We start from the raw sequence: 26,720 nt of genomic DNA on the forward strand, positions 1-26,720 counted from the left end.
ATTGGTTGGTTACATGTTCGTCGATTGTGACCGAACTCCTTACATCGGCTACACTTCAACATCTAGAAGGATTTAGTCCAGAAGGGATCCGCTTTGTTTTTGGCCTTCCTCTACGAATCGAAGTTAATGGAGGTCTAATCTCCATATTCTCATCCGTTATAATTGGCTTCTCATCATCAGGAATTGGATATATGGGAAAGGAGTAACACTTGCGGTACACCTCCGTGCTGAAATAGTCAGAAATATATGGATACAATAGCTGATCTTTGTGCCTGATTACGGCGGCCGCATGCTTGCAAGGTAGTCCAAGAACTTGCCATTGGCGACAAGTACACGTGCGGTACTCCAAATTCACTCTAACAGATGGGGAATCATATACTTCATACAGAATCGACGTAGAAGGATTAACATGAAGACAACGTGCACCCTCGTTGATCAGGACAAGATGCTCCTCTACACTAGGAACAAGTGGTGTAGTCCATTTGTTGGATTCCTCACGTCTATCGTAGCTCATTTTCATCATCTTCACCCGGATGTGATCAACCAACTGCGCTATCGGTAAAAATCGGGCTTCCTTAATCCATGCGTTGAAGGACTCAGCTAGATTTGAGGTTAACCACCCATACCTGCAACCATGTTATAGCTATAGGATTATTCAAATGTTATACATGTTCAAACACACATATCAGAGAGTTCAATCACAAAGACCAAAAATATGTAAAAATGGTGACCTCTTTCCAGGAAAATAACAATTAGCCCAGTTCTGTGGGCTCATATTCAGCATTTCAATGAAAGCAATAGATGACTTATTCTGGAGCTCGTTGCATTCATTATGATAAGCATGCATTGTGTAGGCATAGGCAGCTCTCTTCATAATTTGAACACAATCATCCCTAAGTGGTGCTGGTAACCTTTTCTTTGACAAGTTGTTCTTATAATTGGCCATTAAATGGCGGATGCAATAACTGTGATATGAACAAGGGAAGCAATTCTTGACGGAATTTTGAAGTCCTTTGTCTCGATCAGAGATTATAACCAGCTCATCATTCGGAGTATATGGATCATCTGAATTGTACAATACGTCACGAATGCATTCAAGGAACCACTCCCAATTGCTCTCATTCTCGGTTCCACAAATACAAAGAGCGACAGGAAACATTCCTCCATCTCCATTCAAAGCAGTAGCAGCAAGTAGAGTTCCCTTGTACCTATCAAAAAGATGGGTGCCATCCAAGAATAAAATTGGTCTACATCCCTCGACAAAACCCTTCCAACAAGCATAATATGAGATAAAAAATCTAGTAACTCTGCCATCTTCATGTTCTAGATGGACGATTGATCCTGGGTTAGCTTCCATAACTTTATCCTTGTACCATCTAAGTTGTTCATATGAATGTTTTGCATACCCATATAACTCCTGTTAAGCAAGCTCTTTCCCACACCAAGCTCTTCCATAGGGGATATCAACGCCAAACTCTCTCAGAAGCTTCTTTTTAAGATCAATTGCGCGGTAGGTGGGTTGTTCTTTTAGTATGGATTTCACAATATTTGCAACCCACTTACGAGATGCCCGTGGATGTCCCTTCTCTCCTATGCCTCCTCCGAGACAACTATGTGCACGACCAATTTTCTTCACGTAAAACCGTTTGCAGTCTGTACGACGGTTACAATGGACCATCCATTCACAATCAGCACCTTTGTATTTTACTATCAATCTTCTAGGTTCATTTTTCAAATAAGCAAAGTTAAAACCGAGAGCAATTGAGTAATTTCCAAGACTTTGCCTTAGATGTTCAACATCATTAAATTCTTGTCCGACACTTCTAATGGCATGATACCATGAAATAGGAATCTGAATACTAGATCTCTCAACTTCACGTAATGCATTTTGTGAATTGGATGGATTATGCGTCGAGGATGCATGTTGTTCCGAAAGAGATATGGTAGGATTCCTGCAAACATAAAGCAGTTACCTTATAAGACTAGCAATTAGAAACATTAATGAAAATTCTTATCTAGTACTATAGCTAATTGCCGACATATTATATCGTCATAATTTTTCTTTGAACTACAGAGAAATTAAATAAACATGGATTAATTTTGTGAAATATGGACCTCACAATATACAATAAGTTCTTACCTTATGTGAATGGTGTTTTCCTCTAGACCAAATAATGTATCTCGATCTATGTCAACATGCATCTTAACTATCTTCTTCTTGCAACTTAGATGTACATCGAACATTGTTGACAAATCGACGTCATCATGGACACGTACAAACAATTCTTCTGTATATGGGACTTCATAAGTCAGCTTCACTGGGCTTGAAAAAAAAAGTAATTCTACTTTGCACCTCGGCCACTAAATTACTGAAAGTCCCCTTGATATTCATTGGAATCAAATGATTGTTTCCTCTAAAGTCCATAATTGCACAATATAGCTCTTCTTCCATTACTGAAATTCATAAAAAATAAAATAAGTGGGGAACTAACTAACAATCAAATATTACCAAACAAACACAAGTCTAACATGCATTTTCTTATTGTATACGATATAATTCAACATCGGCATTCAATATGCAATTCTCTATGTTTCTATACAATATAATTCAATATTCATTCCTAAATATTCAAAGACCAGATTTTTCTACATTCTATAGAAATGAGGAACAAATGATTTTTATTTTGTGAATCAAATAAAGAAAATATAGAACGGGTACATTGCTTAGCTTTTCATAGCACTTTTTAAAGAAAGTATAGCACTTTCCAAACTCTCACTACAAATGATGTAATCAACAGAATTAGGGTTTTCTCATGAGAAAATAGTAGTCTCAACATGATAAAGGTTTTCTCATTTAAAAATTTAGACATTTCAACAAATCAAGATATAAGGATGGGATCTCAATCACTTTATAGTTACCTTTAAATGTCTTCTTTTACTGCAAGAAACGAACATGAGATCTCAACCACTGATCTGATGTAGGATTAATGTCTTCTATGAAGAGAAATATTAATGGAGGAGAGAGATTTCTCAAGAAGAGAGGAGAAATTAATGGAGGAGAGAGAGAAGGAGAGAGTAATTGAAGATGGGGACCAAATTGGGGGTTTGTGAAGACTGAGTGTAGCCCGCCCTTTTCTCCCGCCATTGTCGCCATTAATGCCTACTGTTGACGGTGATGAGAAGAAGAGAGAAAGGGCAAAGTCGGGTTTCTCTATTTTGGGGAAAATACAGTATAGAGATAGAGAGGTATAAGGAGCATTGGGTTTAAAACTAAGCCAAATGGGTATAATGGGTTTATTGGTGTTCAGTAAAGTGGATGGGTTTTAAAATAATTGGGGGTAAAACTTTGGGTTAAAAGAGAATTTTCCCTATTATATTTGATGTTAACTTGTCCCATACTTTAAGGTATCCTTTTGTCAACCTTGCTCCTATCTAGTGCTTCTAGTGGTTTATCTTTTTGGGCGACTTCTAAGAAAGTTCATCCATCATCATTTTCTTTTCATCTCAGCTATATCATCTGTTGGTATTGCAAAATTGAAATGGTTGGCATGATGACAGCTTTAAATTAGGTGGAAGAAACTTGTGGGACATGCACAAGTCATTTTGAGTTATTAGCATGGGTCTGCCGACAAATATACAAGGAAGCAATCTCACACGCTCTTGACAAGATTTAGGCTAATCTAGGATCTTTTATTTCTAGTATTACTACCATAATCATAAAGTCTATGACTTAATGTTGCGTTACCTGTGTCGTTATTGGATATATATAGTTTTTCGCCAAAAATAAAAGACTTGGACATATACAGGAATGATTCTAGCCTCATGACCAAGTACTAATGTGTATAACAGCACTGTGTTTGTTGATGCAGCTAGTGCGGATTTGATAGTAGTTCTTATGTTAAAGTTATAAAAGGCCAACTTTAATAAGTGATCACATTTTTACTACTGAATAATCAATTAATTTCGATCTGAATTTACTTTCATTAAATACAGATATTTAGTCCAACATAAGAAAAATACAATAATTCAATCTACATCCTCTACAGGAAGACATATAAGAGTATAATTATACGAATATATTCTCCATGTTCCCTTCATATCTCTCTTTTTATATCCCTAGCTTAGTTTAACTCCAACCAGTACTTAATAAAGGTATAAACAAGGCATTCTTGAAGCCACATCCAATCATATCAATGCTTTTTTCACAGATACAGAAGACTAAAGTCATCTATTTAATTATGTTCTAAGTATGAACATGCACACCATGAAGAGGGAATCAAATTCCATCATTACCAAATACCAACCTCTCGTCTAAAGTCCTCTCACTTGTTCTGTCAGCTTGAACTTAAAGTTTACACAATTCAATGTGGTACATCAACCGACTCGAAGTTGAAGTGGTATACGCATCCATTGCATGTGTGGTAGCGCATGCATCATTATGGAACAATTTGACATTTGGGAAAAATGTTCCTGGGGATGGGTCTCTATACAAAATCAAAGTAACAAGTAACACATAGTCCAATATATATACATTTTAAAGTTGATAATTGGAGTGGCATAATATTTTCATTGGAGTGGTATAATATTCTTAGCTGCACTATTATTTTAATTGTCTCATAGTTATTAATTCTACTAATATTGATATTGTACTTATTGTCATGATTTAGAATTAGTAATGGGACACATATTATGATTTCCCCCCTTATACACTATGGTTTTCATTATAGAGCATCCACAATTGAAATTTTTTTTCTCCACATTTCCAAAAGATTAGAGATACTGTGGGTCCCCATGCTTGCAAAAGAAATTAATGTATTGTAATCTACAAGTTTTTTTTTAATTAAATGACATTAGAGGGTACCACCAACCTCGTTAAATAAGTAGGTCAAGCGACTGCCTCTCTTGCCTTCTCTTCTTCTCTTTCTCCCATTCTCTTGATCTCTATGTCTGGGGATCTTGTGTAATCAACTAGCAATGGCAGAGAAGGTACTGTTGCTCAATCTAAATTTACTGTTCTATTTATAATCTTTTCAAAAGAAGGAAAAAAGTTTCCTTCTTGTGATAGCTCGTTATATATAATGTGGTCTTAATTTTGTTAGGATCCATTTTGAGTTGTATTCTTTTCTCTTTTGTTTTTATTCAGACTAGATTGTTTTTTCCCCCAAATCAAATGATTTTGCCTTTAATCTCGTCTGTGGTCGATAAACTTTTGATTAACCTTCGAGATTGCATGTCTTTGTCGTGCTATGACCTTTTATCTTTCCTAGACTCTTCATCTTCCATAATTTCCTTAATGTTTCAATTATTAATATTATAAATCATTTAAATCATCATTTTTTTAATAACTACATTTCTTACGTTGTCATAGATCTCCACTATAATCTTGAAGGTTGATCTTGATTGTCGACGTTGCTACAAAAAGATCAGCAAAACAATATGCAAGCTCCAAGGTAAACAACAATTCTAATTACACTTTTGTATCAAAATAAATTAATCTACTACTACTATTAACATGTAACAAAACTTATTGCAACTTCCAATCTCATGAATTCTACTTCTTAAGAGAAAGAGAAGATCCAAACTGTCGAATTCGACGAGAAGAACAACACGGTAACAATCTCTGGCCCATTCAACCCCAAGAAGCTATGCAAGAAGCTTTGTTGTAAAGCTTGCGAGGCGATCAAAGACATTCAAATCAAAGAGCACAAAGAAAAAGAAAAGCCTAAAGAAACTAAACCGGCTGAACCCAAGAAGGAAAAGCCCAAAGAAACTAAACCGGCTGAGTCAACCGAACCGAAGAAGGAAAAGCCCAAGGAAACTAAACCGGCCGAGTCATTTCAGCCGAAGAAGGACAAGCCCAAAGATGAGCCTAAGAAGGAAAAGCCCAAGGCACTCGAACCAGACCCACCAGTCCCCGAACCAGTTAAGGCTGAACCAGTTTTTGTGGCGCAAGAACCCGAGCTAGGGTACCAACCGGTTTGGCCTGGTTCGGGTTCGTGTTGCGGATGTGGTTGCCGGTCATGGAAGGAGGGGTACTACGGGTATTGCAACTGTTGCTGGTGCGGAAGGCGGTACGGGTGGCCGACAACACTTGCCAATTTGTTTACGAGGAGGAGCCACAATCTTCCTGTAGTGTCATGTAATTAGTTGAGGGTAATATTATTTTTACAATGTATTTGACTATTTTCGTCAGAACTATAATTAATTGTGGAGATACACTTGTTGTTTGCTTAAATACTGTAATATTGTTTTCGGAAAAATGTTGGTGGGCTGTTGATAAATGTTAAACATCTGATGAGAGTTCATAGTGCAAGGACCAGTATTTTGTGTTTTCTTTATTTTAATTAAAAAATTGGACCTTCTAAGTAGTTGGGCTTCACTATAAAGTGGGGTGTTAGCTGGGATTCATGACTTTAAGTTGTCTTTGATGAGGTCAGAATTGATGTGGATTGAGGAGCAACCAAGATAATACCATTTTATTGATATTAGTATGCCACACGTGCGTTGCACGTGATGCATATTAAGAACTACAAGAGTTTAAATATTTAAAGGTCAATTAATTTTTCACTCACCAATTTTAGAATTATTATTTATTAAATACATTCTTCGCATAGAATATATGATACAAGTGCATGCTATGACGCAAAGCTTAATATATGATACAAGTGCATGCTATGACGCAAAGCTTTCTCCTGAATATATTAAGAAACTTTCATTTCTATATATAAGAAAGTATATATTCTAAATCATATGTTAGTGCAAATTTAGAGACTAATGCACATCAAACATCAGTTGCATCCCCTGACAATTTCACATTTGAAGAAAATAGGAAGAGCACTCAGCTTCCCCTAGAGAATCATCCTGAGAGGAGTCTGTTGATGTCTGGAATCACACAGTCAATAGGGAGAGGTTGTCTACCGAGGGAGGATGATAAAGGATAAAGGGGCCGACTCCCCCTCCGACTTTATGCCTAGCTCTGAGCGCACAGGGTGGACTGATAGCCTGCACACACAAGGAACGTCGAGGTACGAGGCATGTTTCCCCCATGGTACCTCCGACGGTCAAGTTAGAGGATGAGTTTGAGGGAGGTTTTGGGGAGAGTCCCTGGGCCATTGAGGTCCATGCAGGGTACATTCTCCTTTTAGAATTTATTTTTAAGCAACTTGAAGAAAAAAATGATTTCTTAGTTGTTTGAGTTCAAAGAACCTGAGTCCCGAAAAAGAGAGCACTCCTTAGGTCCCCTTCTTTTCCCTTTCTCTTTATAGGCTGTTGAGGATAGACACGTGGCTTCATAAGGGGTCTGAGGACGATGGTGGGGGATGAGTTGGAGGCTGAGTCAGCAGTAGTCCTTTCAAGTGTTGGCTGGCGACTGGAGGAGATACTATTTCGAGATGATCTTGATAAGGCCCCAAGATTGATTAGATGGCGTATGGCCGAGAATACGGTGAGGTGCTGAATCACCCTTATCTTTACAGATGGCGGTTAGTGATTGGAGGGTGAGGCACTCGAGTACAGAAGGCGCCTCGATAACATCCCAGGTTTGACGGATAAGGATAAAGGGAAGATAGGCTGACCGATCTAGCCACTCATTGCTTCACAGATGGTAGCTGACGACCGGAGAAAAGATCGTCTGAGCTCAGAGGGTGTCTTGATTACGTCCCAGAAGTGACTTGGGAATAGAATGAGTCGTCTTTGTATTTAAGACTTCATCAGAGTTTGAGACTTTTGATGTGACTGATCAATACTGTGGTTGGTTGATGTATATCTTGGAAATAGCTCAGTTGGATGACTCGGATCTTTATCTTCCCCAGCATGATTGTATTGGAAGGCGGATCGTTCTCGTAACTTGTTGACTAGATAAGTGAGTCGTCAGTCCAGTCAGACAGCTCGGTAGACAGTCGAGTCATGACTGGGGGAGTCGTTTCGATTAGGAGTTGGGTGGACTCCCGAGTAGCCGCCTTAAAGGTGAAGGACCGACTGCTTCCGTGCTTCGTGTCGGCTAAAGCGTTTGGCTTTTGGCTAGGCTTTTTAGCTGAATCGATTTGAATTGTGACTCCATTAGGCTCATGGAGACAATCTTCTAATTATTTTTGTTGATAAATAGTAGATTACCATAATAGTTGGCCCCTTTTATTCGGAGCCGTCTTTGGTCGGGTCCGAGTGAAATAGGTATGACTCGGCTCTTAATATCATGGATCTTTTAGCCGGTTAATCGTGGCTTGAGAGATAGTATTTGGGCTTGTTAACTATTGATCCCTCTTTGGTTTAACGTTGTTGACATTGGAAATCGTTTCGTGGGGAAATGAGGCGTCGTGGGAAGAGTGGGCAGCAGTTATACTGGGCGATTGATATTCCCCGCGAGTCGTTTTCATTTCTGAAAACGGATCTGTTTTTATCTTCCTTGGTCGCTTCGAGATCATGCCTCTTGAGTTCTGCTTGCTTCTTCAGAGGGTTATAAATAATCCCTAACACGACTTTAGGAGCACATTCTTCATCAGGAATATTCTTCTTGTTGGATCCCTATTCCTTTAAGCATTTTACATATGGCTTTTCCTCAAAATGACCATGAGAGGAGGCTCAGGGTTCTGTATTGTTCTCGATCAAGAATGTCATTGGATGACGTGCCTCGCTTGCATAGTTGGTACGACATCTCCCGTGTCATGACCATAGGAGCACCGGACAGCCTCAATCAAGTGCATATGCACGGCGAAGATGAGTGCCTCTCTACCGGGCGCACCTGGAATGCAGCTTGCGCCTACCACTGCATCCCTTCATCAGGGAGGTTTTCACGGCGCTGGGGGTTTCCCCCTGCCAATTCCACCCGCACGCCATTTATACTTTGATGATGTTTATAGATGTCTGCTCCGAGGCGGGCATGGTGCCCAACATTAATTTTCTTAGGCACGTAGTTAGTGTGGGGTCCGCGGAGAGCGACCCACACTATTTTCTCTACTGTCGGGGCAAATTCCACCTGAATGATGACTTCCCAGAGTTGGAAGAGGACTGGAGGAGGTCCTTCGCCTAGGTATTCGGCACCGACAACATTCTGTCCTGCTCGGGTTAGCCCGAAGTGCAAGACAATGTGTTGGAGCCGAGGGCCCTTAGCCTTCCCAAAGCCGGAGACTTAGAGAAGCTTCGTTGCCATCTCGGCCTTCAGGAGTCCAGGGCTCTGGACGGGGATGAATTCCTAGAGGTGGAAGGGTCTTCCTCGTCTTCCTCTGACTCCGGAGCAGCAGTCCTTCCTCCCCCGATGGAGGTATGTAAAAGGACTGACTCGGAGGGGCCAAGTTCTTCCAGGAGGCCTCTCAAGAAAAAGTGGGGTGACTCGCCAAGTGGTGGAGGCTCTGATTAATAAGGAGGAGGATCGAGGCTGTCACTTAGGAGGTTCGGTATCCGGACCCAATTTTGCTTTTTTCTTCTTTTCTTCTTTTTGTAAGCCCTGTTGGGCCTCTTTTATAAAAACATATTTTGAATAGAAAGTGATTTTTCTTATCATTTGTTTCTAAGAATTACAAACTGTCTGCTGAGACTTGTGACCATATCATCATTATAATTCGGCCTGGTCCTCTTCTTCAAGAATCATGTCGGCCTTTATAGACCATAGACATCGGCGTCCTTGCTTCTTTGTTTAGTCGAGAAGCATAGAGGTTGTAATCGGTGCTTTGTCTTAAGCTCGTCTAAGTAAGGAAACTCAGGCTTTAATGACCAGCTGAGGCATCATACTTCGGATTTATTCTTACTGAGGAGTTTGAACTGGATGACCAACTAAGAAGTCGTTGTGCCTTGGGCCTCTCCTGAGGTGGTACCAAGGTCTTTGTACCGACTGAGAAGTCGTTATGCCTTGGGCTTTCCCTGAGGTGGCACCAAGGTTTTTGTACCGACTGAGAAGTCATTGTGCCTTGGGCCTTCCCTGAGGCGGCACCAAGGTCTTTGTACCGACTGAGAAGTCGTTGTGCCTTGGACCTTCCCTGAGGCAGCACCAAGGTCTTTATACTGACTGAGAAGTCATTGTGCCTTGGTCTTAACTCTAAGAACCAAGGACTTGGTTGTTAGACCCTAGAGGGGGGTGATTAGGGTCTTATGCTAATCTAATCTGATTAAATACCAATTAAAACTAATAACAAAATATCCTAGCAAGAATAAAATGCAATAAGATACATTAGCTAGGATAAGGCAATATGAACAAATGAATATATCCTATCAATGAGATATTATAAGTATATGAGCAAGGATATATAAACTAACACAAGGGTAAAATAAACAATCTACACAAGTGATAGGGTAATATGATGAGCAATACACAAAGGCGATATAAGATATGAAAACAAGAATAAGAACGCCAATGCAATCACAAACAAAACGATATGATCACGGAGTTCGGTCCCCACGACCTACGTCTCCGCTCCTCACCTCGAGGAGATCTCCACTATCACAACCGGGTTTTCTACGTTTACCCGAACAACGTTTACACCTCACAATATAATCACTATGCAATCACACTTTACACACTAAGTGTTGGTCCTAGCCCGTGTCCTCCTCCTCAAGTGCTCGGTTACAACCTCTCCCTAGGTACGTCAACTGACGCCATGTTTGTGGGAAAATTTGCAGTAAAAGAAACGAAGAAAAATTGATTTGTATTCCTTTAATCTCAGTTACAATTAGATTTCCTGATTACAAAAGAGAAGAGAATGATTTGGATTCTCCCCTTTGTTTAAATCTGGGTTCTTCACGGTGGCGATGAGATGCCTCCCTCGAATGCTCGCGTCGAGTTTGCTTCTCGTTGACGATCCGATGTCTTGTTTCACTGGAATGTGGTCTTCTCCTCACGATTTGACGTTGTGGAGAACTCTGAACGAGTTTGAAACTCTATGAAAGAGTTGATTTAACCGAAAGTCGGTTATAAGCCAAGGATGAAGAAGATCTTGTTGCCGATCTCCAAAGCTCCAGAAATGCTCTAAGGATCCTGTTGACGAGCCAAGAAGTTCCAACTGACCGAACCTCAAAGATCCAGCCCCGAACTAAGTTGATTTCTTAGTTATTTATAGGGGATTAAGGGGTGTAACCACCTCCTTAATTCGCTCCTCAGTGGGGCTAATGGGATATAACCACCCCTTAAATCACTCCTGAGTGGAGTTGTGATCTCCTCAGATCATGGGAAAACGGTTTTGAAACCGTTTAGCTCGTTTTTGAACGAGTCAAACGCAGGCCCGCGTTCTGGCATGAATTCTGTGTCCAAACGCAATGCCTACAAGCTTAAACGCAGTATCTGGAAGCTCGGATGCAGCGTTTGGAAGCTCATTTGCAGCGATTTAAGAGTTGCGTTTGGCAGCGGATCTGAGCTGCGTTTACAGCAATTTGGAAGCTGCGTTCTGCAGCGATATGGAGAAGGTGCGCTTCGCAGTGTTATGGAACTGCGTCTGGCGGTGATTAAAGCTGCGTCTGGCAGTGGTATAGAGCCGCGTTGGGCATCGATTGGAGCTGCGTTGGGCAGCGATTGGAGCTGCGTCTGGCAGCGGTGGTTGGAGCTGCGTTTGGTAGCGGTATAGAGCTGCGTTGGGCAGCGCTTGGAGCTGCGTTGGGCAGCGCTTGGAGCTGTGTTGGGCAGCGGTTGGAGCTGCGTTGAGCAGCGGTATAGAGCTGCGTTGGGTAGCGCTTGGAGCTGCGTTGGGCAGCGGTTGGAGCTGTGTTGAGCAGCTGCGTTGGGCAGTGCTTGGAGCTGCGTTGAGCAGTGGTTGGAGCTGCGTTGAGCTGCGTTCGTGGCTATGAACGCGATGCGTCTTGATGCTGGTGTGCGGGGAGGACTTCCGCAGCTTGATTTGAAGAGACCGTCGATTTGTAGTCTCTTTCTGTCGAAGCGTTGCAAAGATCGTCATTTTGTAATCTTTGCTTTAGCTCTCTGATATATGAGAGTCGTCAGATTGTAACTCCCGATGTTGATTATGAAGGTTGTTTGATTAGAGCTTCCATCAGTTGTCGTGAAGGTCGTCAGATTGTAACCTTTAGCGATCTACGTGAAAGTCTTCAAATTGTAGCCTTCTGGAAGTCGTCAGATTATAGCTTCCATCATCGGTGTTTTGATGGGGATCAGCTATCTATTATGATTTTTTTGACAGCCTACACGCCACTCCTCTTTGATTCGACCCCGTCTCTCACCACACACTTCTCTCGGTGTACAAGTGTATTACAAGTAACTTCCATCATCGGTGTTTTGATGGGGATCAGCTATCTATTGTGATTTTTAGACAGCCTACATAATGCTTCCTCGTATTTTGCTTGATCAAACTCCACAACGAGAGTTTCTACTGTTGTTCCCGAGAGGTGGACATCGGACTGCGCCACCACTTCCTCGTCGGAAAAACTAGTCCCCAGCAGAGTCGCCATCTTTTGTTTGTTGGAAAAATTGCAAAGAAGAGAATAAAGAAAATTTGACTTTGATTCCTTTGATCTCGATTACAACTTGATTACAAAAGAGAGGAAAACGAATTTGGTTTTCCCCTTTGTTTAAAACTGGGTTCTTCTCGGTAGCGATAGAGTGCCTCCTTCGATTGCTTGCGTCGAACTTGCTCTCCGTTGACGATCCGACTGTCTCTCTCTCTTGGGAACAATGAACTTCTGTGGAAAGTTTGGTGTTTAACTCTGAATGAGTTTTTAAGAACTCTGAACGAGCTATTTTAAAACATTCTCTTAAATTATTGAAATCTGAGATCAAAGGAGTTTTTATAGCCTCCCAAAGACATCAGCCAAAACCCAAAACAAATGACAAAAAAGCACAGCCAACGGTAACAAAAATAGCCGTTGGAAAAGTCTGACAGAGCGGCGGTCAACCGGAAATTCTCGTGGTCGACCGCGATCCAGGTTCCAAACAGAGAAAACGCACAGAGAGTTCGTCGGTCGACCGGCGGAAATATCGGTCGACCGGTGGTACTGTAGCAGGTATATCCGATTTTATAAAATCGGTTAAAAATAGTAAAATAGCTCCAAAAATTATGAATCCGCTCCTACGTGGGCGAAAATCCCTCAGAACGTGGGATAAACGGTTCTGAAACCGTTCGACTCATGGAACAAGTCAAACGCCCAATCTGGCGTTCAAAACCCAACTTCGCTTCTTAGGATTGAGACGCGAGGTTGGGTGTTAGCTGAACACCATTGAACGCGATGGTGCAGGTATATCCGATTTTATAAAATCGGTTAAAAATAGTAAAATAGCTCCAAAAATTATGAAATTTTGAAAGAATGTTCTAAACATGTATAAAAACATGTTAGAGAAAGAATTTATGAAAAATAATTTTCCAGTTGAGAGAAATAAATGTTTGAATACAGAAATACAGTTTCTGAAAATCTGCTGTGATACACGATTTTTTGGGTGTTAGCTGAACACCATTGAACGCGATGGTCACTCGCGTTTAGCTTGTTGCCTGCTTGGAAACGGTGGGGTCAGTGTTGGTTGAACCCCTACGAACGCGAGGGTCGCTCACGTTTGGCCTGTGGCTTGAAGACGCGTACAGTTTCTGAAAATCTGCTGTGATACACGATTTTGTAAAATCAATTAGGCACAGTAAATCAACTCCAGAAATAGTAAAATTTTGAGAGAAGTTTCTAAACATATATATAAACATGTCAAAGAAATAATTTCTTGAATATCACTTCCCATTTATGAAAACTCATCGGTTTTGTAAAACATGCACGAACATGTGCACGAACAAAAACGTGAATTTGTAAATTCCTTTAAACATAACAAATCAATTCCAAACTTGATGAAACTTTGCGAAATATTTGTAAACATGAAAACAAACATGTTAGGAAAATAATTTCTCAAATTAAAATTTTTATTTGTGAAAACTCATGTATTTTGTAAAACTTATAAATACATGTGTACATAAACAACTTTACCATATGAAACCAAACATGTATATATATATATGAATATGTATTTGTTTCATATTTAAACTTAAAAGCCAAGAACCAAAACTTGTGTATATATATATAACTATATATATAAGAACAAAATATGTGTGTGTATATATGATTGAGCTTAAAGTATTAACACACATAATATAAAACCTAAACTAAATATACCCAAGCTTGATGAAGGTCTTCAATGAGCATGACTTGGTAAAAACTTTGCGGAAGAAGCTTGTAATTGGATCTTTAACTTGAATGTGCATTGCTTCACTCCACTATTCCGCCAACCTCCATTTGATATGATCGTTAAGGCTCGATTCCATCCATCCTCCAACTCGTTGTTTGCCTAGAATAAATACGAAAACGCAAACACTAGACAAACAACATTAGTTGTAAATTGTTTGTAAATCATCATCAAAACAAGAAGGCCAACATTGGTGCCGACTGAGAAGTCGTTGTGCCTTGAATTTACCCGTATGAGGCACCAAGGTCTTGACCATAATGGTTGATGAGAGTAGACAGAATCAAACCATATGTTGTGCCTTGGGCTTACCTTTAGGAAGAGCCAAGGGTTTTGTTCCGACTAAGGAGTCGTTGTACCTTGGGTTTACCCGTAGGATGCATCAAGGTCTTGACCATAATGGTTGATGAGAGCAGACGAAATCAAACTATATGTTGTGCCTTGGACTTACCTTTAGGAAGAGCCAAGGGCTTTGTTTCGACTGAGGAGTCGTTGTGTCTTGGGTTTATCCGTAGGAGGCACCAAGGTCTTTGTACCGAACGAGAAGTCGTTGTGTTTTGGGCCTTTCCTGAGGCAGCACCAAGGTCTTTGTACCGACTAAGAAGTCGTTGTGCCTTGGTCTTAACTCTAAGAACCAAGGACTTGGTGCCGACTGAGAAGTTGTTGTGCCTTGGGTTTACCCGTATGAGGCACCAAGGTCTTGACCATAATGGTTGATGAGAGCAGACAGAATCAAACCATATATTGTGCCTTGGGCTTACCTTTAGGAAGAGCCAAGGGCTTTGTTCCGACTGAGGAATCATTGTGCCTTGGGTTTACCCGTAGGAGGCACCAAGGTCTTGACCATAATGGTTGATGAGAGCAGACAGAATCAAACCATATGTTGTGCCTTGAAAGAGCCAAGGGCTTTGTTCCGACTGAGGAGTCATTGTGCCTTGGGTTTACCCGTAGGAGGCACCAAGGTCTTTGTACAGACTGAGAAGTCGTTGTGCCTTGGGCCTTATTCCTGTTCAGGAGCCAAGGACTTTGAGATCGACTTAGAATGGCGTCTTGCCTTGGGCTTATTCCTGATTAGGAGCCAAGGACTTTAAGATCGACTTAGAATAGTGTCGTGCCTTAGGCTTATTCCTGATCAGGAGCCAAGGACTTTGAGATCGACCCCTTTTTTTCTTTCATTGATTGTTTGAAATTTATACATAATAGAGTACAATAGATTCACACTCGCAACTTCGGATGATGCCGAATTCGTGCTTTTTACTCATATGCTTTTTGAGGATGACTTTTTTCTAGGGACTAGGTTACCGAAGCTGAGCTTCTTTGACTGTTTCTTTTCGCTTGTGAATGTTCTTGCCTTGACGAGAGCGAGCCGTTGCTTTTTTGGCTGTCCTTATTTGCCGAACTGAGGTACGCCCGGAGCCGGGGTTTGCTCCTTCTCTTGATGGTGAGCCATTTGGCTTTTGTGACGCTGTTGAGTTGCTAGCATATTTGCCATCTCATCGGCCAAGGACCTGCTTGGAGGCTTTGCTGAGATCCTTGCAGGTCGACGGTGGACATGGTGATTTTCAACAAATATTGCTTGTCCACCGTCTGTTGCTCTGTTAGGCTCAATATTCCATTGTTTGAGCTTTTTGGAAGATATTGCTCGACGGAGGGGGCTCAAGCAACTTATGTGATGGGGGCTTCTTGTTGGAGAGAACCCCACATGCCGACGCTTTGTTCCCCGGAATTTGATGCGATCATATTTTTCCTCTTGAGGTTTCCAGGGATAGCAACGGTCGGACCATCCTATAAATGGAGGAGCCTTCTTGCAGGGAGAGTGCAAGTCACATGCTTCGACCATCAGGTTTTACTTCGACTCTGGTGGTTTTGAGCAGCGACTGGGGGCCAGAGCTGTTAATCTTCTTGAGAAGACTAGATGGCGAGCCCTTGGGTTATTCCTGCTTTCTCATGCTGGGTGAGAAAGGGCTTCTTCTATGAAGGCGGTGATGGTCCAGGTAGCTTGCCACAGATTTAATGGCTGCTCCTAGGCCCAAATGGGCTGGCGTGGCGTCGAGCTTGTGCCATTCTGGATCTGATCATAACCCTTGATGGAGGAAGGGCTCTTCTTGTGATCCAACTGCAGGCTTCTGGGCTGTCCAGAAAATGGAGTTCTTATCTGTGGCGACCGTAGGAAGCCTACGCTTCATGTTCAAGCCAGACGAGCACTTTAGTGCTGCATCTTCTTCAGGAGGGCTTTCGGGGTTCTACTTAGCAAATACTCCCCAAAAAGTCGTTGGAGCCTCAGAGGGCTACGCCAACTTCTGGCTCCTCATAGTCATAGGCTACTCCTCCTTAGCTTGAGTGATGCGATTTCAGGCTTCGCTTAGCTTGAGTGATGCAATTCCAGTAGTGTACGGATAAACTGGATCAGGCCCCTACTCATAATTGAGCATTTCTTCTCAGAGAAGAGAGTGGGCCCCATAATGGGCCCCAAACTGTTGATGTCTGAAATCACACAGCCAATAGGGGGAGGTTGTCTACCGAGGGAGGATGATAAAGGATAAATGGGCCAACTCTCCCTCCGACTTTATGCCTAGTTCTGAGCGCACGGAGTGAACTGATGGCATGCACACACAAGGAATGTCGAGGTACGGGGCATGTTTCCCCCGTAGTACCTCCGACGGTCAAGTTAGATGATGAATTTGAGGGAGGTTTTGGGGAGAGTCCATGGGCCATTGAGGTCCATGCAGGGTACATTCTTCTTTTAGAATTTATTTTTAAGCAACTTGAAGAAAAAAATGACTTCTTAGTTGTTTGAGTTCAAAGAACCTGAGTCCCGAAAAAGAGAGCGCTCCTTGGGCCCCCTTCTTTTCCCTTTCTCTTTATAGACTGTTGAGGATAGACATGTGGCTTCATCAGGGGTCTGAGGACGATGGTGGGGGATGAGCTGGAGGCTGAGTCAGCAGTAGTCCTTTCACGTGTCAGCTGGCGACTAGAGGAGATACTATTTCGAGATGATCTTGATAAGGCCCCGTGATTGATTAGATTGTGTATGGCCGAGAATATGGCGAGGCACTTGAGTACAGAAGACTCATTGATAACGTCCCAGGTTTGACGGATAAAGATAAAGGGAAGATAGACTGACCGATCTAGCTACTCATTGCTTCACAGATGGCAGCTGGCGACTGGAGAAAATGTCGTCTGAGCTCAGAGGGTGTCTTGATTACGTCCCAGAAGTGACTTGGGAATAGAATGAGTCGTCTTTGCATTTAAGACTTCGTCAGAGTTTGAGACTTTTGATGTGACTGATCAATATTGTGGTTGATTGATGTATATCTTGGAAATAGCTCAGTTGGATGACTCGGATCTTTATATTCCCCAGCAGGATTGTATTGGAAGGCGGGTCGTTCTCGTAACTTGTTGACCAGATAAGTGAGTCGTCAGTCCAGTCAGACAGCTCGGTAGACAGCCGAGTCGCCATTGGGGGAGTCGTTTCGATTGGGAGTTGGGTGGACTCCCGAGTAGCCGCCTTAAAGGCGAAGGGCCGATTGCTTCCGCGCTTCGTGTCGACTAATTCGTTTGGCTTTTGGCTAGGCTTTTCAGCTGAGTCGATTTGAATTGTGACTCCATTAGGCTCATGGAGATAATCTTCTAATCATTTTTGTTGATAAATAGTAGATTACCAAGACAGAGTCCAATCACAGATACTGCACCGAGTGAGAGTCGATGCCTGGAATATCCAGGAAGATGTATACATATATGTGTATATTTGCATCAGATGATTTAATCAGTTGATCAACAGAAGCACAAGAAAAGACTTTGTTTGAAAAATTCACGATCATATTTTTAGGTAAGATATTTCATTATATTTGAAAAATAACAAGTCAACAATTCTTGCTTCTACCCCCTACATACCTTCAGGTGAAGTCCTGTTTCAAATTCTTTTAGCCTTGTAAATGTTGGATCAGATAATAATTTTTTAGCAAATGTTGGTTTTTGTCAGGTGCTATAGTGTCTCCTTTACATTCAGTAGACAAAGGCTGAGCATTCTGGTTCTCCCCAACGTTGCCATACAGATGTTTTCATATCCAAAGAGGTAGAAGCTTCTTCGCCATCTAACTTCTTCTTTGTATTCTTAAGAAATTTAAGAGGAGCCGTCGTCGTCGCCGATCGAAGGAGCAGAAGCTGTCATGGTCGTCGTTTTCATCGAAGTTATCTCGAGATGGCGGCGATCACCCTTGATCCAAGGGATTCAGGGATTTGGGAGCGATTTGGGTCCTCTGTTGAATTAGAATTGGATGGGCTAGGCTGGCTGGGCTTAATAAAAGTTAAATGACTGGGCTCTACGTTTACTAACAACGATGTTAATTCCCTACATTACGCGCACAGCTACATCAGTGTAGTTCGTTGGGTTATCTCCAATATCCCTAAAATTTGTAGAGTTAAAATACTTCAGAGGCTATCTGCCGCGGTTCCAAATTTCGGAGCGTTATCTGCAACACCCTGCAAGTTTAAGCAATTACAATGATTTGATGTACTAATATGAAATTATTTCAAGATTTCAAGATTGGGTTGAGAAACTGTGCAGGAGTAGGCTTGCATATTAATCATCATCCATTTCACGTTACTCTTAATCTTAATCTCATGCTAGAAAATAACAAATAAAGCTAACAGGCTCTCCCTCTTACCGTCATATATTTCGATACCAATGGCCAACGCACGACCGCACGAGTACAGAAAATTGTTCTCCTTCGGCGTCTGGGCTAAATTCTCGCAATTGGTGGGCTTTTGTTGTCATTTGTCAGAGGCCTACTGGCTACTTCTTGGTTCTTTCTTATCTGTAGATTGGGCTGACCGCAGTGTTATAAATGGATAATGCCAACAATTTACGTACTATTTTCGAACCATAAGGAATAAATCTGTGGTGCCATTCGTCTTGAATTGCTAGTAAAAAAAATTTCTCTCCTCACGCAGAAAATACCTTGAGGACTTAGGGCCTTGTTTGACAAACGTTTAAGGAAGAGGGATTATGGTTAACATAGTTAGCTCATTTGGTGATATGAAAAATTAAATTTGTTAATCTGTCAGGTAAGTTTTATTTTTAATCCTTAAAATATTTCTTGTGCTTGGGAATAAAAAAGGATTATGACCCTCTTTCTTATAAATAGAGCAGTTATTTCTTAACATGCTTATCTCTTAACCCGTCGAATAAATAGTTTTGTAAACCCCTTGTTTTGAGATTTTAACTCTTCTAGAGAAATTTGTAAATCCTTCCATTTTTTTTTTTTGGTAAATGAAAAATTTTATTCATCCCCAAATGTAGAAATGAATGTACAACAAGAATCTCAACATATGTATGAGATATCAATACTGACATCAAGAGTTCAAAGAAAATAGAACTCCATCAAACACTCCATTAAGATATCTCAGCAACTAATAGCAGCTGAGATTAAAGATCAAAAATGTTACTCCTCAATGACTATCATAGTGAAATAATTCATTCTCTGTCTTCTGTCTTAAACGAGCCATTGAGAACAAGAGAGTAAATGCTGATTTTGATATCTTTAAAAACCTGATCAGCTGGCCTTGCTTTCTGTCTGAAAATCCTGAAATTCCTCTCTCTCCATATACTATAAACTGCTGTAGTTAGAGTCATCCTTTTGATCCTTTGCTTGAATCCATTCCCCTTCAGTCTATCACAGTACCATATCACAAGTTGATTCCAATCACAGGATTGCCACTTGAAATGGAGTCAATCCATTACTTTTAGCCAAACTTCTCTTGAATAGCAGCATTCAAAGAACAGATGATTTCTGTTTTCAGAACCAGCACGCAGACAACAATTGTTAGTGACCACTAATCCCCTCTTAATCAGTCTGTCAATGGTGAGCAACCTATCTTGGATTGCTAACCAACAGATAAAAGAATGACTGGGAAAGTTTGTAGTCTCTCAAACTGTTCTATGCCATGGCACAACTGAAGAATTTGGGGAGAGAGCATTGTACAAAGCTGAAATCTGGATTCTAGAATTGTCTGAGCAAGATTGAATGAGCAGCAACAAGTTATTTACACCTCCACAAAAGTTTACAGATTTATCTCTGACCTTCAATAATTTCTTCCACATCCATGAGTCCCAGTTTTTCTTCAATAAATCCTTCCATTTTGTGTTTATAAAATTAGGAGGGGTTAACTTAGTTTACACCCTGTATAAAATTTTATGTTTGACAGACTAAGGAGGAGTTAAGTCTTTTTGAACCCTGCCTTAAGTTATAGTCTTTGCCCAAGGACCCGTTATAGACATTATTTAGAATCAATTGGTGGTTGGGCACAATTTGATGTTGACAAAGATCGGATTCCTAGTATGGGAGTTAATGGAGTTAGATACGGCTCAGATCTGATAATTACCATATCTATATCCATGATCCGTATCCGTTCACCAATCATGGGTATGGATATGGATATGAATACATATACATATATGTATCGGTAAGGAAAACTCATATACATATCCACTAACACTGGATATAGATATACACGTGGATATATATGCAGATATGCATGCGGATACAAAATGGATATGAGAAAAAACAAAATAATATCGAAAAAAATATTAGTTCCTATGATACAGGACAGTTTTGTTGGTTGTATCTAAAAATTTAAGGTTATATCTTTTGATCATCAAGATAAGTCTCAAATCCATTAATCTAAGGACTATAATAATTGGAACTGGATAATCAACATACATTCAGATATTTTGGATACAAGTCCGAATATTTCACAATTTAACCATATTTGTTACTATTCTATCAGTTATAGATTTCAGTAACCATATCCACATCTTAACGGATGTGGATATATCAACAGATACGGATATTTTTTTGGCTCTCCTAATCTTAGTCATTGCCAATGTGAGGGGCTGGTATAGTGTAAGAGAGAGAGTCGTGTGGGATCCATTCGATACCAATGACTCATCAAATAATTTCATAGTTATTTGTCTATTTATTCATTTAAATTTGATTTGGGAGACCACTTAAGAAGAATCATATAATTCTCAGCATTCTTATAAATCATTGGATAATCCTTAACAAATATTTGTTTAAAATTTCATCACTAGTAATTTATGTTATAATACATATGATGGTATTACTCTAATCATTTTCTTTGCTCATGATTCTATACCTATTTCGTGAGATTTAAGAGTCACAGAACAATTTTTTAAACCAAACATTTGGAAAAATACGTCCAGTTTACCCACAACTATCAGCACAAGCCAAAACATTCAAACTACGCACACTTGCTAGAAACACAATTTCCTGTACGTCAATTGAGTTCAGTACACACAAAAACAGTTTACAACATATCAAAATCAAAATAGAAAAATTATCATAGGCGTCAAAAAGAACGTCTCGATACAAAACTGCTCTTAACAGTACATGGTTCTGTTCTATCGGGGGAAAAAAGAAAACTACATGGTTCTGTGAATTTTCTGTCAATGATACAAATCACACAAGGTCATGCCCTGCAGTTTGAATCCAAGCTAAACTACTATCAGCACTCTCATCTTTGTTCAATAAGATTGACATCGTCATCAGTAACAAAATTTTTCACAACATCCACCATCTTTGGCCGGGTACATCTTTCAATATTAAAAAAGCGAAGTAGCTAAAATACATTCAGAGGCCATTCTCCATCACCGAGAGAAACTCATTGATGATCAAGAAACTCCAAACCAGTTGCAGATGGTGTTAGATCATGAGCAGCAAGATACTGAGGATGATAGAACTTGCTCAAGTGCCTCATCCCACTATCACAAAGAATTGTCACTATCGTATGCCCCGGACCCAAAGATCGTGCTAATCTTACAGCACCAACACAGTTCATGGCAGAAGAGCTCCCAACAAAGAGCCCGTCGTTCTTTAGAAGAAACCTACAATTTGTGAAGTTTAGTGGAAAATGACATGTCAGAGGACTAAATGATAGCATATAACTTTGCTTGGTGATTAATCATCTTATTCCTATTTAGAAGAACAGAATTTGCCAGCGTGCATGAATAAATAAATAAATAATAGATTATAGATGTTTTACACCATAGGGAGAAAGAAAAATACTTTCCTGTAAGACTATAGATGCAAGTAATCAAAATTATGCCTATGCTACATAAAACTCATGGCAATGCAATGGAAACATCTAAAGCGAGAATTTTTACCCCAAAGATTATCTAGCAAAACCACACGAAAATGAGAAAATGCTTTAATTTTGATTTTAAGAGCAAAATGCTTTAATTTTGATTTTAAGAGCTTTGCCGAGTTATCTTTGAATTCATTGCAAGAACATGCTGGTCAACGACAAATCATACAATCAAGTTGCCATGAAAGAGGTCTAAATGCTGATACAGACTTTAGCTTAGTAATATTCCAACTTCACCCATACATCATGGGGATTTAGAGTGAATATTTATAGGAAAATTATACTGACAGCTATTGTGAAAAGGCAAGGCTGTGCCAAAGATAACATAGGTTAGAATTTATGAAGTGAAAACATATACACATATTTGCATTCAGGGATTCAAACTACGTGCCTAAAATATTATAGATTTAGATTGCCAACCTGGACATTTCAACAGCCTCCTTATCAGTGCCTCGAAAAGCTCCATCCAACTCTGCCATCATAAAGTTCTTTGTTAGCCTATTTATTCCAATTCCTTCTGTAATAGTATCAAAAGGATTCTTCAGCCTTCTCCCTTCGGCTTCCTCTTTTGTGTACATTACTCCTCTTGCAACCTTATTGAACAGACCGGATCCTGGGGGATCTACAAGGAAACATTTAATGTTGGGATCCTTTTCCTGAAAAAGATAACAAATAAACGATCTCAGCATGACCCAATACATTGCTCTGTTCAACTAAAATTGGATTTGAATAATATAGAACAGAGAATGGATTAAGACTGAAAACCTTAAGGAACCGCGAAACTCCAGCAAGAGTGCCGCCAGTACCTGCAGCAGCAATGAAGGCATCCAAATTCCCTTCAGTTTGGTCCCATATCTCAGGACCAGTGCCTTCATAATGAGCTCGGAAGTTAGCTAGGTTTTCAAACTGATCAGCAAAGAAACCCCCTTCGCAATTTGTTGAGGGAAGAAGACACTCATCTTGTTGTGATGGATCACCACTAGAATATACTGATCCATCACCATTAGCACGCACTAATCCGTTACCATTAGCACGTGCTGGTCCATTACATTCCATTCTACTACTAGCTTCTCTTTGCTTGGCTGCTAATCTATTGGCCTCTGAAGCTCTCTTCCGAGCAATATTAACAAAGTGGTCCTTGTGTGTAATAGAGACTGGTCTCACTCTTTCTACAGTAGCTCCAAGGGCCTCAAGAATTTGAGACTGAAAGAATATCCAGAGTCAACATATTAGAGCACGCAAAAAAATATATCAGTATCATGTACTTGGAAGTTATTGATACTGTTGAATAGATGCTTTAATGTTACTAAGTGGAATACCCATTTGGCTGAGCACCTATAAAGTTGTAATAGTTCACTCATATCACATTATTGCATATTTCTCTAGAGCAGACGCACCAAGCTAAAAATCAGTAGTGAGTTCATGAGAAATAGAACTCAACATTTAGGCCACAAGTGCAGAGCTCATCCTTTGATTATTAAAGATCCACTTCTATTCATGTGACAGATGCAAAGTTTTCTATTAATTAAAGATTTACTTTTAGTGGTCCCCTTTCACCAATTTATTGAGAGGAGGGAATGCTGAAAAACTTGAGGAACTTCAGCATCTACTGAGACTTGCATTGCACACAACAATTAACCATCGACTTGTTTTCTTGACTTTCTAAGATCCTGAATCATCTTACTCCATCCTTAATCTTATATATTTACAATTGTTTTTTGGGAAAATTCAGTAGTATATGGCAAACTATTATATTAAACCTGACTTTTCTGTTAAAATAACAAAAGAAATTGTAAGATCTCTGCATCCTCTACCCATTTACATGATGCATTAAAGAGATTCTTGATCATGTCATACTTTGCTGGGAAATCGATGTTACTTTTAAAAAAATCCAGGTTAAAGGAGCAATAAAACATTATGGGTATCTAATATTTAACAAAATAGCAAATACATCTACATTACAGCTAAGCTAGAGGCTGAAATACGAAAGAATATATCACATGAAAACTTTGATTCTAAATATGTACAGAGGAATATATTAAAGAACTGATTGCATAGGAGTCCAGTGAGAAAATTGGAAAAACTGATCGCATGTGAGTCATATCAGAGAAAAAAACATGGAAGAGAACTGCATAAATCATTAAAGAAATAGAATTAACTCTTACTTTCTCAATGGCAGCATCATCAGGGATTACAACATGACATTTACATCCGTAAGCAGGAGCCACAGTCGCAAGACTGATGGCAGTGCTTCCAGCACTTCCCTCAGTCACCACTCCACCCTTGAAAAGGTCTCCAGAATCTAGAGCCTACATAAATTATATTCGAAGAACGATACCTGAAGCTGATTAGAATACCAGTAGAAGCCACAACATAAAAGCTTCTTGAATTCAAGAGTACAAAAAGTATGGAAAAGCAATAGATTATATATTTTCCTCGAGTTATTACAATTAATAAATAGCGATTAGTGACCTTCGGTATGAGAATTCAGGTAACCTAAAATTAAGGTATAAGCTCATTTAAATTTAGAGGTCCTGGTTTCTTCTATCAAGTAGTTAATGAGATAGCCAGTCATTCTTTTTTTCTTAACCTGATTATTTTGTGGTGTTTACATTGTGCTGTTAGTAGATACCATTAGCAGAAATGTAGGTTATTGAGTTAGGCTTATAGAAATACACCCTAAATCTGTAATTGCACACTTTGTAAGAGAGTTTGACAATTCATTCTAAATAAGTAACAGTATCTAGAAGAATCCCTCGCAAATGTGGCCCTGAATACCACTCAGAATAATTACCAGAAATCGTGCTTCCCTTACTCATTCAAGCTATGGATCATACTATCAACTTTACTATTCACTCTATCCCTACAAGCCTGTTATTTAAGTCAAAATGATGCTATATAGATAACACTTTCTTTCTGACCAGCGAATGCAAAACTCCCCTCCACATATTATGCCCACATTCAGAGAAAAAATATACAATGTAAAAAATGAAAAATAATAATAGGCCACCTCTCCCTCTCTTTCTTCACTGTTAGGACCCTCACTTCACCAGGCATCAAAGCCTTGAGGAGAACATAAATAATTTAGGGGCTGATTGATAGGCGGCATGTTATCATCAGGCACATGTGGTATGTTGTTATCAGGCTAATTCACAAGTTCATCTGGAATACTTTAGGGTGATGTTTGATGTACTTATCAGCCACTATGGTCATAAAACAAGTCAGGGAATCTCTTCTCAAGACATTAGAAAAAATAACTGTGGCTGGAAAGTGGAAACAAAGAGACATGTTGTAACCTATATCAAACCTACTTTCTTCTTTCAGGGAGGCAATTTTGTTGAAAATTTCTTCCATCTCATCTTTCCTTCACTTCTTAGTTTTTCGTTTTTCCTTGCGGTGCTTGCAGTTTGTAGAGTTTCTTGATTACGCAAGCGCACCTTAGAAACTAATCGATATAAATATTTTAATAAGCTGAAGGACCGTGGCTAGAGCAAGCCATTGAGATTTATTATATTTTATCAGCCTCATATCTCCTCAGCTCAATTACCTAGTTTTAAAATATAGGATTCTACTCATTAAGGTCTAGCTGGTTACTTTTGCATGGTCTATCCACTGTGGAATTTGATGTGACCGCAGGCTACCTTACCTCTGTTTCCTAATTGTAAGAACTTACCATATGTTCACATCAAGTTTATTTCAATGCCCAATATTAGGATCTATACTCTGTAAGTAAAGGTGGTTCTTTCTTTCACAATTCGCATATATTCCCAACTAGAATTTTCGCAAACATAATCATATCAATAGATGACATCCTACTTCTATTTACTAGCCTTACCACAAGTTCTGTTCTCCTTATCATTAACTCAAAGTTTAATATCAACCTTCAACACAGAAAGTTCTACTTTCTTCAGTCATATAGATCTACTGTCAACAAGGAAATTCTTAAACAGAAAAATAACAAATTGCATATCTTAGCTTCATAATAAGTAAAGAAAAGGGAGCAGGTTAACGGTTTATCACCTCTTCGATGATCTTAACGGCGACCCGGTCCTTAACACTGCCCCCTGGGTTCAAGAACTCAGCTTTACCAAGAATCTGAAACAAAATCCAAATGAGTATCTCAAGATTTCCATCTTCCACCACTTTCTGATCAAAACCCATCAAAAATTGAAGGATCAAATTGGCTTACCTCGCAGCCCGTGGCATCAGAGAGGCTGTTGATTCTGATGAGGGGAGTGTTTCCAATAGCTGCGATAAGGCCTTTGTTGGGATTGTAACCTCTGGGGTTTTGAAGAGATTTCTTCTTCTTTTTCTTGAGGAATTTGAGGGCAGAGAAGCGATCATTGGAGAGGAGGAGGAAGATCATGGTGATGGAAAGAGCTGCGGCAGTGATCCCAACTGTGGGTTTCAC

General features: G+C 40.0%; 3 protein-coding genes across 3 annotated transcripts; 1 reads left to right on the forward strand and 2 right to left on the reverse strand.

Annotated features, from left to right (window-relative positions):
- Positions 56–1,357, reverse strand: LOC109821348. The gene is made up of 2 exons (XM_020387538.1): positions 732–1,357; positions 56–626 (listed from the first exon to the last, which is right to left on the reverse strand). The coding sequence occupies exons 1-2, from the start codon at positions 1,355–1,357 to the stop codon at positions 56–58; spliced, it is 1,197 nt and encodes a 398-aa protein (XP_020243127.1).
- On the forward strand, positions 4,857–6,147 carry LOC109821349 (protein PYRICULARIA ORYZAE RESISTANCE 21-like). Its single transcript, XM_020387539.1, has 3 exons — positions 4,857–4,986; positions 5,369–5,450; positions 5,564–6,147. Exons 1-3 carry the CDS (start codon positions 4,975–4,977, stop codon positions 6,145–6,147), a joined length of 678 nt encoding a protein of 225 aa, XP_020243128.1. The 5' UTR covers positions 4,857–4,974.
- LOC109820097 (cysteine synthase 2) lies at positions 21,481–26,714 on the reverse strand. The gene is made up of 6 exons (XM_020386167.1): positions 26,499–26,714; positions 26,330–26,404; positions 24,475–24,618; positions 23,075–23,512; positions 22,730–22,965; positions 21,481–22,049 (listed from the first exon to the last, which is right to left on the reverse strand). The coding sequence occupies exons 1-6, from the start codon at positions 26,673–26,675 to the stop codon at positions 21,827–21,829; spliced, it is 1,293 nt and encodes a 430-aa protein (XP_020241756.1). The 5' UTR covers positions 26,676–26,714; the 3' UTR covers positions 21,481–21,826.

This window comes from Asparagus officinalis, chromosome 8 (genome assembly GCF_001876935.1).
Source record: "Asparagus officinalis chromosome 8, Aspof.V1, whole genome shotgun sequence".
Classification (NCBI taxonomy): domain Eukaryota; kingdom Viridiplantae; phylum Streptophyta; class Magnoliopsida; order Asparagales; family Asparagaceae; genus Asparagus; species Asparagus officinalis.